Genomic DNA, 11,675 nt, shown 5'->3' on the forward strand with positions numbered 1-11,675 from the left:
CACTCTTTCTCTTTAAAATATTTTTTAGGTAAATTTGCACGATTTTAAGGTAGCTCACAGATGAGAATTAACAGTAAATCAAGCTTGATAAACAATATAATGATAAAAATCTCCCGAGGAGAGTGTAGACTTCAATGTAAACTGTGACCTCACCCTGTGATCACAGTTCTGATACACTGTTTATTGCATTGTTTATTATTCATCCAAAAATAATAAACAATGCAATAAACCAATCAAACAAGTTTCTCAACAGACGGGTATGAAAATTGTATGTTCAATTGTATGTTCAACGCACTGTCTGGAAGTTAGTACAGTTTACAAATATATATATATATTTAATTTATTTTGTATTATTATTTTTTATTTATTTATTTTAATATTCACAAATGTGTTTATTAGCTATTTTTACTTTCCATTCATAAGCGTACACTTGTTTCACGGTGTTAATGTGTTTGTGCTGATCGTCACAAGACTGAGGCATGTGATGCTGATCAGACTGTGGAGAGCACACTCAGCGTTGTGCAGCTCATGTAGATCGTTATGAGCTCTTACCGGTGGCTCAGGAAGACCAGTCCTCCATTGGGCCGCATTCACATCTCTAGGCGAGTTTTGTCTTATGTAAAACATTTGAACGTGATCACATATAATCGTTTAACACTTTTAACAGTAATAATTAGTTCCTGGCATACACATTAAAATCCGCCCTATCAATCTTTATAAAATGTTTTTTTTTTAATTCTTGGTAAATAAACTCAAACGACTGTGATTGGTTCAGCCTGACCAGCGCTGAGAAAAGTAACAGCTCTCTCGTGACTCGGTGACGCTCCAGCAGTAGTCTGAACAATTTATTATTACATGAATAATGACAACGAGAAACTTAAACAGCAATTTAATTAAAAAATACACCGTGAATAATTAAAATAGCAGCATTGATATGTAGACCGATCGCACCTGACCAATTAGAGACCGCTTCCGGGCCGCGAAGCCACGCCTCCTTTAAATTCCTGTGTCATGTGGATTGTTGTTATTCTGTCACGTATTCTTTGTTTCTGCAGCTCTTCCGTGATTCTTCTCAGACATGTAGACTCCGGACCCCGCCGCAGAAATGGTCCACGTCTATAACTGTCACCCGTTCGCGTCTCAGCACATCGTGGCGGCGGAGCAGGAGCCCGGGCTGGTGTGCTGCGGCGGCGGGGCGCTGTTCGTGGTGAGCGCCGGCGGCTGTAAGATCGAGGCGTATGAGCTGCAGCGGGAGGGATGTCCGCTCATCTGCCGCTTCAGCAGCATGGGCTCCGTGCTCCGCATCCGCCACAGCGCTGTGGGTCAGTGGCAGCAGCACAGCAGCACAGCACAGTGATCGTGGGATATACAATCAGTACCAGTCTTAACAGTACCAGGGTCCCCTGTGTAAACAAAGTAGAGTTTGGCATACTTCTAAAAAGTCTGCTTATTACGGAAATAATATGCTGTTAACTGAATGCAATGTTTTCGGACACTTCATTGCATGTCATATATATATATATATATATATATATATATATATAATTCTGTATTAAATGCGGTTAAAGTTTAAAGTGCATTTTCACCCACAAAAATGTGGAATCATTATATGTAATTTAATAATTACTTTTGCTTTTATATGGTTAAATTGTGCTGCTGAATGCACTGACAAGCATTTATGGTGAACTAAAATATACTTTAATGTAATTTCTATTGAAACTTGTATGTCGTGTTTTGATGTATTATGAAGTTGAAATTAAGTATATTTAAAAAAAATGTTAACTATAAATGTAATGTCAAGTAACACACTACAGTTATAATCAAGTACTTCACATGTGCTTTTAATATGTTAGTCAACACATCAAAACAAGTGTATTTCTTTAAAGCAGATTATTTAGGATTGTGAAAAACAATGATTTAAAATGGAATGTTAAGTAACATTTTTAATTTGAAATTTTTTAAAAGTACTTAAGAAACGTAGTCACGAAAGTACCCTCATTACTGTGTGTGACGTGTTATTACCATGGTACATTTCCAAATAATGGTGATTCTTGTGTGCGATCATGTATTTGTTTTTGTTTTGTCTGTGTTTGTTTGTAGGGGACTACCTAGTGACCATTGAGGAGAAGAACAAGGCCACTTACCTCAGGGCCTACACTAACTGGAGGTACCAGGCCGCTGAGAAGACTCGTGTTGGGGTGCGTCTGCTGGGTCACCTCCTGCGGGGCTCGTCCTTCCGCGGAGCTCCTAAAGAGCAGATGGAGATTATTGAGATCCCTCTGTTTGAGCCGCCGCTGTGTATGGCGTGCTGCAGTCTTACCGGTGAGGACACTTAACACAAAAATAACTACATTTCTATATATTCTGTGTTTTGGTGCTGTGTCTCGTTCCAGTCCTTAGTTTCCTGTGGTGTGAATCTTAATATTTTGAACAAAAATGTGCATGTGAGCAAGGTACTTCATCTGCTAAACACTGGATTTAAAAGTCACTGATCATTTTCAATAACATCAGAACTGATATTCCAGTGTAATTTGTTTATCATACACTACTGCTGGAGACGGTAAGATTTTTAATGTTAAAAAAAAAAAAAATATTTTCTGCTCCCCAAGGCTGCATTTATTTGATCAAAATACAGTAAAATTGTGAAATATTTTTACAATATAAAATAACTCTTTTCTATGTGAATAAACTGTAATGTATTTCTGTGATGCGCAGCTGTATTTTCAGCATCATTACTCCAGTCTTCAGTGTCACATGATCTTCAGAAATCATTCTAATATGCTGATTTGCTGCTCAAGAAACATTTCTGATTATTATCAATGTTGAAAACAGTTGTGCTGCCGGATAATTTTGTGGAAACTACGATACATTTTATTTTTCACGATTCTTTGATGAATAGAACGTTCAAAAGAACAGCATTTATTTGAAATAGACGGCACGGTGCAATGCAACGCGTAAAAAGACAGTATAAGTCATTATAATCAGTAATTATGTCCTCACTGGATGCAACAAATGCCTCGTTTGTAATGGGTTTTAATGTTTTTGTCTCGTCGCTCCGGCCGGACACGGCATCAACAGTATGGTGAGGGGCGTAACATTTCCGTCTCACGCTTGAGGTATTCGGCCAATCACAACGCACTGGATAGCTGGCCAATCACAGCACACCTCGCTTTTCAGAACGATGAGCTTTGTAAAAATCGACGCGTTTCAAAAAGGCGGGGCATAGAGGAGAAACAATAATGTACAGTATGTGGAAAATAATGTGTTTTTTTAACTTTAAACCGCATAAACACATTTCATTACACCAAATACACAAAATAATGTTATTTTTAGCAGCATCATATGACCCCTCTAATTCCTTTAAAAAAAATCTCACTGACCACAAATTTCTGAATGGTATTGTAGTTGTAACTGTAAAAGCTATCAAACATAATTTAATATGTGCTTGCCATCTGTTTCTGTTGACTTGAGAGACTCAAGAAAACGTGGCAGGTCAGAAAGTGAACAGAGAGCACTTGTTGTTCACAGGGTTTTACAGTGCACTGGAACAACCCAAGAAACGACCTATTCATTCTCCTGCCACTGGCTACTGAACTAAAAAGCCATTCGAGACACCCTGGATGGTGGTTGATAGGGTGTTTTTGGTGGTTGTTAGGGCATTGCTACTGTGTTACAAGTGACGTAAGACCATTTCTATGTAGTTTCTACAATGATGTTGCCAGAGTGTTGCAAGTTTGTTCTATGTGGTGTCTTAGTTGCTGAAGTCAAAAGTGGCCACTCATAAGTCTCTATGATGCTCTCTATATCCATATCATTAAACACTCGAGTTTAACAGGATGTCCCTCAAACCATTGGTCAAGCCAGAAGTCAACATGTCAGTCTCAGTGTTTGCATTCATCAGGAGGTGAACCTTCCAGTGGTTTACTTATAGCTCACTCTGCACATTTAACTGAGATACAAACACAAAATGCACACTTCATAATTCACACATCATATAACTGAGAAAGTTTGCATGTAACTGAGTCCTCTTGCGTTATCTTGGCAGGTGATCTTCTAGTGGGCTGTGCCAAGAGTTTGGTGGTCTTCAGTCTGAAGCGTCAGACGCTGAGCGAGCAGCTCTCTGTGCTGGACTTCGAGAGGGTGCTGATTCTTCATATCCAGGGCTGGAGCCCGTCTCAGGTGGCCTTCTGTGCTGGATACATAGCCCTTCAGACGGAGCTGGAGGTGCTGGTGGTAAAGCTCACCCCGCGGCAGAAGAGCAGCCCGGTTGCAGAGGAGCACGCACTGCTACCTGAAGATATCATGACGGAATCCAGCATTGATGAAGACGCAGGTATTACTAACTAAACAATTCAAGCCTTGGGCTGTGTGCGTGCTATGCTGGTGACCCTGAACCACAAAACCAGTCATAAGGGTCAATTTTTCGAAATTGAGATTTATACACCATCTGAAAGCTGAATAAATAAGCTCTCCATTGATGTATGGTTTGTTAGGATAGCACAATATTTGGCCGAGATACAACTATTTGAAAATCTGGAATCTGAGGGTGCAAAAAAATCTAAATATTGAGAAAATCATCTTTAAAGTTGTCCAAATGAAGTTTTTAGCAATGCATATTACTAATCAAAAATTAAGTTTTGATATATTTACAGTAGGACATTTACAAAATATCTTCATGAAACATGATCTTTACTTAATATCCTAATGATTTTTGGCATAAAAGATAAATCAATAATTTTGACCCATACAATGTATTGTTGGCTATTGCTACAAATATACCCCAGCGACTTAAGACTGCTTTTGTGCTGCAGGGTCACATTTATGCCATGCACCCTTGCATTAATTTTCTGATTTTCCATATTTTTTGTTTTAGAGATGACAAAAGATGGATTCAGTCCCCTCCATGCGCAAGAGGACTTCTTTCTGTTCCCAAAGCATCAGGAGATGTTGGGAAATGAAGCGCAGGAGTGTGGCGTCTCTTTAGTTCTGGAGTGGACCGGTATGGAGGCAGAGAGCCGAGGGGACATGAGCGTGGTTTACGTCTTATTCAGGTATAGTGAACAGCTTAAGAAGATGAGCTGCGTTCTGTTTGTCAGATGTCACCTCTCTAGTTTGCCCTGTCTAGGCGGTTTGCGCCTGATTTCTTTCAAGGCTGCAGCGTTGAGGAGACACGCTTGCATTCCCTGCAGCTCCACCCCATGTTTACTGGTAAGTGAACACTGCATGTGCTGCATTCGCTCCCCCACACCCCTCTCTCTTTTGGACTGAATGGTTTCCTCCCGCTCTCTGAACAGGTAAACGGAAAGAAGCCTCCATCTCCAAAGGAGGGGAACCTACGTGTATGTTTGTTTTCTTCTCCTTGCCGAACACCGGCTACATGTACAGCTTGAAGAACACAGTGGAGCTCGTGTCCACCTACCAGTACCCAGAAAAGACCCATCAGGCTGTGCTCAGTGACCAGTTCCTCTACATCATCACCAGGTAGGACAGACAAACCCTCGCTGTCCACTTCCTGAAATTAGAAGTGCTGTAAATTGCTGGCTATGGGTGCACTCCATAGTGAGATAAGCAGGTTTTTAGTTAAAATGGTCTTAACATTTTAACATTTTTGAAGTAATATATTACGGTATTATTCCATAGTTCTCTAGAGTACATAATTTTGACTGGCCAAATGTTGTCGTTTATATTTAAATGTTTGTACTGAAGCAGTTTATAACATTTTGATTAAATTTGAATTAAAAAGTAAAAAAGATAAATTGATTGTGGTTGTGTTTGCTGTAGGAATGCTCTCCAGTGTTTCACTGTCAGATGCAGTGCTGTAGCGGCTCGGGTTGATGACCCATACATCGACACCACCATGAAGGTAAAGCAAGTCATCATGGGTTTCCATGCTTTTTGTATATTTTTCTCGTTTTTCACACCTGCGACGTTCCTTGATTCTCAGTCGTCTAACTAAGTACTGCTATTAAAACCCCTCAGTGGAAGTATTAAAGGGATAGTTCACCCAAAAATGAAAATTAGCCATGATTTACTCACCCCCAGGGCATCCTAGGCGTATCTGACATTCCTCTTTCAGACGAACACAATCGCAGTTATATTTAAAATTGTCCTGGCTCTTCCAAGCTGTATAATGGCAGTGAATGGTGCCCCTGTTTTTGAAGCCCAAAAAAGTGCATCCATCCATCATAAAACTACTCCACACAGCTCCGGTGTGTTAATAAAGGCCTTCTGAAGCGAAACGAAGCGTTAGTGTGAGAAATATATCTATTTTAAAAAGTGTATAAACTGTAATCTCCAGCTTCCGGTCGCTCAAGGAGGCGCGTTCACGACAAGGCGCTCGAGTGCATGACGCAGGCGCAGCGGAGGACACAACGTATGCTCCGGGGAGAGAGTGTAGTCTCGCGAGAACCAAGTTTTGTTTACAGCACAAGGAAACCACGTGAACTACATCTGTATTTTGTGCCGTCGCCGCTGGAGCCTCCTCCATCTCGCGGAGTACCTCGATTCAAACAAATATGGCTGGCCTTATATCGAAATCTTGTGACATTTTTGCTTTCTCCTCTGTGCTTCCGCGTTCGTCACTGGAGTAGTTTTATGATGGATGGATGCACTTTTTTGGGCTTCAAAACCAGGGGCACCATTCACTGCCATTATACAGCTTGTAAGAGCCAGGACAATTTTAAATATAACTGCGATTGTGTTCGTCTGAAAGAGGAATGTCAGATACGCCTAGGATGCCCTGAGGGTGAGTAAATCATGGGCTAATTTTCATTTTTGGGTGAACTATCCCTTTAAGCTTGTAACAGCTTACAACACTACAGCAGACTACTTACATAAAATGCATATGCATATCAGTTGTCACTCTATTATCTTCCAATGATATGTTGTAATAAGATGATATTTAAATGCTTAGTTTTATGATTAAAGCTGTCTACTTTTTATTGTGGGAATGCAATATTATATAATGCAATGCAATACAATGATGATTGAGAGCTCATCAGACTCAAGCCTGATGTATTATCACATTTCTACAAATTATGTAAAATGATGTAAAAAAAAAAAAGATATTTTCACAATTATACTAAAAGGCCTTTAACTTGCTAATAAACTAACGCTCAATCAGATGACAGAAGGCATGAACATGATTGTGTACAACAGGTTTTTCAGCAAAGTTTTAATCATGTTGATAATTTAGAGTATTGTGTATCAAATATGATACAGTAGGCTTTATAGGGTTAAACCTTAAAAAAGTTCTGCACTGTTTGTTCTGTGAACTTAAATGATACATCATGTGGCTATTACTCTGCTATTATTACTTTACACACGATTTTCAATTGGCAGATGGATGAAAGTGTCCCAGACACTTACTCTGAAGAAGAGACTTGATTCATATCTTGACAAAGAAATAGTGTAGTGGCTTACAGTCACATTAGTGAAATTTAACAAAATAAGTCCTTTATTCCACAGAAATCACTTAAAAAAAGCCCCATTCTGTTGATGATCAATGTGGTAAATTTGTGTGAAAAACTAATGTGGATAGAGCTCAGATTAGAATCACTCAGAAAACCCTTATCAACCATTCACAAGGCCCTAGAATCATGGCTGTGATTTCTGCATGTCCAGGAAGCACTAACATGTCAATATCTGAACGGTGTCCTGTCAGGCCTGTCCTCCCATCACGATGGAGGTGTGTGCTCTGAGGATCCAGCTCTTCATTGGGCTGAAGGTTCTCTGTCAGGACGGAAATCAGATCGTTCTCCTGACAGCAGCAGATGTGGACAGCAAAGAGGACACGGAGAGAACAGCCCGCAGAAACACGTATGTGTGTGTGTGTGTGTGTGTGTGTTCACAATCACTGCAGTTCAACACATTTATATCCTGATTACTAAAACACCTTGGGAAATGTTTCTCATATGGGTTGAATTGAAGTAGAATGAATGATGCTGTTTGGTTTGTAGATGTATCGTGGTGTCCTGTAGAGGTCGACCGATAGTGGATTTTACCGATACCGATAGCTAGGTTGGACCACACTGGCCGATACCGATTAATCAACCGATAGTTTTTAAAACGGTAAACGAAAACTAAAACAGCGCTTTACTATTTTTAAAAAAATTTTCTGTCGGCTGCATTTAAATGCAGGTTTGAAGTTTCCCGCTCTGTGCAGCACGCAGTGTCACGTGTCAAAACAAACAACACGTGCTGTTAGTGATTTCTGCCTCTAGAGGCCGCTCTCGTACTGTATAATGGCAGCGGACCCTTTTCAGCCACTCCAGCAACGGACGCAACCCGGAAAACTATCGGCATTGATTTTTGCCGATAACCGATAGTTCCGCCAATCAACTATCGGTGCCGATTAATCGGCAAAACCGATGAATCGGTCGACCTCTAGTGTCCTGTGCAAATGTGTGCTGTGTAAATGGCCTGTAACTCTTATTGTAGTGAATCGAGGGAACACAGAACCCTGACAGGCATTTTAGTAGCTGTAGGTCTAGAGCCGTCCTCGACGCCAGCACTGGAAAGCCTTCTGTCCAGGTCCTTCCTGTAAGTTAGCGAGCTGCATGATCCTAAGTTTGGACAAACCCTGAAATTCCCCCTAACCCACTGTGAGTGAGACCTGCATGCGGCCGTTCATAGCTCATCTAACATCTCAGTTTGGTTCAGATGTGACCATCCAGTCATCGCAAGTTAGATGCAAAGCTTTCACTGCGGCTCGGTACTTCCTCTTATTTTGAGAAACCTTTAATGCATATAACTGAATTGAACCAACCACAGCTAAACTAATCCCTGCAATTTAACAAGTAATTCATTGCAATTACATTGTTTTAATTGGTATTTGTAATGAAGTAGCCTGTTGCTGGCACATGTCATGTAGAGCAGTGGACTAAAGGTACGGTCATATTTACAAAATGTTGTTGAAATTCGTCAAGATTTTGTGGGCAGAAATGGTCAATAGTGTAGTGCTGTATGAAGTACAGCTCACGTAGAAGTCACTTATAAATCAAGCAGCTTTCTGTTGCTTTGCAACTAATTGCAAAATCTGCATTGGGAAATATTTCACCCAAATTTTCTGATTGTGTGGACTCCAATAGAAATGACTGGATTTCGCCCGTGAAAATTCAGCAAACAACAGTAAATGTGGCCGCATCTTAACTCTGCAAAACATGAGCAGTAAATGCAATTGTGATCTATGACTGTTATGCTCTTCAGATCCAGGAAGACCTCTGTCTGCAAACCCACAGAGCCGGCTGACAGCGGTCACGGCTGGAACCTCTACGTCATCACTTCTGTGTCCACACTGCAGCTCTACAGAGAAATAGTACTGTATCTTCAGCTGTCTTATCAAAATAACTATTCAGTTATCACAAACGATTGTAGAGCTAGACTACTGTAGAGGTCCTATATTTTATTCTGGCCAAGTACTGCCCACATCGACAGAAAAAGAGTGTCTGACTGATGTGAGAAGTGACAGACAGGGCTGGGCGATATGGCCAAAAACAAATCATATCTCAGTGTTTTTTGGCTGAAATGCGATATACGGTATATATTGGTATTTACTACATTTTCTATTTGGATTAAAAATTATATATATATATATATATATATATATATATATATACAGTATACATATATATACTTAGAAATGGATCATACTCACCCACCATGGTTCCCATGCCGGAGCCCCGTCCGAAGAAGCCTCTAGTCCATACCATCAGTAAGGTGGTCACTATGAAGCCATAGAACCAACCAAACATCATAATGGGGTGCTGTGTGTACATTAATGAGGAAAAAAAATTAACTTAAATGATTTTAGCAAATGGCTGCAATATAACAAAGAGTGAAAAATTTAAGGGGGTCTGAATACTTTCCGTACCCACTGTATATATATATATATATTTTTTTTTTAAATTTTCCTTTCTAAATGAACCGACCACTTATATACATTTTGGGATCCTCTGCTCTAATGTTATGTTTACTGCATTTCACACATTTTCTTTCTCTTTGTTTTTTACAGTTTTTCTATTTATTTTTGTATATAAATATGGTACATAATAATCCCATTCTAGTCTATGTGATAAACAGGTTAGGTCAAAAGTAATCAGAAAGTAGTCAGACTACATTACGTAATATGTGTAATCCATATCATGTTACTAACTACAGTTTTGGTGATGTAATTTGTAATCAGTAATGGACTACAATGTGTTAGTATTTTACCCAGCACTGGTGACAGACAACAGTATGTTTTCTTATGTGACCAAATGAAACCTCTTTACCACAGTCATGCAGGTTTTCAGTGTAAACACTCCTCCTTGTTTCCATCAGGTGGAGTACAGTAAGCGATACGAGCAGTCGAGCCCGTCGTCTCAGAGCTGCGTTCACCTGCTGAGCGAGGGTCACCTGCTGCTGCGGACGGCACTGCTCCTGCAGGACTGTGAGTCTGCCGAGAGAGCGCAGCTGCAGCAGGCCTTTCAGGAGAGCTGCACTCACTTAGGAGACCGCTTCAGCAGGTCAGCGGCGTCTCATGATCGGACGAGCTGTGAGCAGTAATCGCAGATATCATTCTTTGATCTCATGTTTGATTTGCAGGTTTGATAAGGACTGTCACTTGGCTCTCCCATACTATAAGATGTCAGGCCTCACCGTGACTGATGTTATTAAGAGGAATATGTCCATGAGCAGCGTCTCAACTGGTTATGGCAAAGGATTTATCTTCTTCCTGAAGCATTCGCTCTATGAGGAAACCATGGAGGAGCTTAGCAAGGTACCAAAGGAAACGCCAGTGTCTCACAGATGGAAACTTTAGATATAGCGGTCAATCCAATATGGGGCCAATGCAGTGCTAAAATGCTATTCACTTATGTCAAATGAGATGTACACTGAAATTCAATTAAAGATTACTAACATAATTATTTACAGTTTGCTTGTCAGGTAGGCAGGTTATGCAAATGCAATTATAGAAATGACCTAATACTGTCTGATATGGGTCTCTGTGTATATATATATATATATATATATACATACTTACATACATACACATATATATATATATATATTAGGGGTGGAACGATACATGTATTCATACCGAACTGTCACGGTACGGGCATCTCGGTTCGGTGCATGAGACCTTACAACAAATACAGGCAATTCACCCCCAATCCAGAAGGGGGCGCCCGCAGCAATGCAACGCTGTTTGATAACCGGCCCCCGGGAGAAGAATAGCGAGCGAATGCCATGAGTTGCGCACTTGAAAACAAAGCCCACTAGACAGTGACCATGTGCTAATTCTGAATGCGTCTCTCGCAGGCTGACAAAAGGAGTATACTTTAAAGGCTTGTGCACTCAACTGTTTGCGAAATGAAGCTTTGTGCTCGTGTATCCTACCTCTCTCATTCGGCACAAATCCAAATATTCCATAATATTTCCATATTTGCGAAGTGACGTATCTGAATGCTAAACTATTATTTATTATGTAAATTATAGGCTTTGTGTTTCCGTCGCATTCCTACGGTGACACGCGCTGATGTTTGGTTCACTGTATTTTATTTTGATAAAGTACCAACTGCGCTGTCAAGTTAGCAATGCTGGAACTGATATGTGTTGTGTGTGTGTGTGTGTGTGTTTGTGTGCGCGCCGCCGTGATCACTTCAACTCTTTCCTTATACCAGCAGAATCAACTT

At 40.4% G+C, this 11,675-nt stretch overlaps 1 protein-coding gene across 2 annotated transcripts in view; it reads left to right on the forward strand.

The window, feature by feature from the left end:
- The first annotated feature begins 1,023 nt into the window (after positions 1 to 1,023).
- hps3 (HPS3 biogenesis of lysosomal organelles complex 2 subunit 1) overlaps positions 1,024 to 11,675 on the forward strand; it is a 22,918-nt gene continuing 12,266 nt past the window's right edge. The window contains exons 1-12 of one of the 2 annotated variants that reach the window (XM_016569638.1): positions 1,024 to 1,322; positions 2,101 to 2,322; positions 4,046 to 4,333; positions 4,874 to 5,051; positions 5,126 to 5,208; positions 5,295 to 5,481; positions 5,782 to 5,863; positions 7,664 to 7,818; positions 8,440 to 8,541; positions 9,208 to 9,316; positions 10,321 to 10,505; positions 10,585 to 10,759. In XM_016569638.1, coding sequence (XP_016425124.1) covers positions 1,106 to 1,322; positions 2,101 to 2,322; positions 4,046 to 4,333; positions 4,874 to 5,051; positions 5,126 to 5,208; positions 5,295 to 5,481; positions 5,782 to 5,863; positions 7,664 to 7,818; positions 8,440 to 8,541; positions 9,208 to 9,316; positions 10,321 to 10,505; positions 10,585 to 10,759 — 1,983 coding nt within the window. In that variant the 5' untranslated portion in view covers positions 1,024 to 1,105. The remainder of the gene's footprint in view (positions 1,323 to 2,100; positions 2,323 to 4,045; positions 4,334 to 4,873; positions 5,052 to 5,125; positions 5,209 to 5,294; positions 5,482 to 5,781; positions 5,864 to 7,663; positions 7,819 to 8,439; positions 8,542 to 9,207; positions 9,317 to 10,320; positions 10,506 to 10,584; positions 10,760 to 11,675) is intronic. The other variant, XM_016569639.1, reaches the window with a different exon arrangement.

The sequence above is a fragment of the Sinocyclocheilus rhinocerous genome, unplaced genomic scaffold (genome assembly GCF_001515625.1).
Source record: "Sinocyclocheilus rhinocerous isolate Xijiao unplaced genomic scaffold, SAMN03320098_v1.1 scaffold1523, whole genome shotgun sequence".
In the NCBI taxonomy this organism is placed as follows: Eukaryota; Metazoa; Chordata; class Actinopteri; order Cypriniformes; family Cyprinidae; genus Sinocyclocheilus; species Sinocyclocheilus rhinocerous.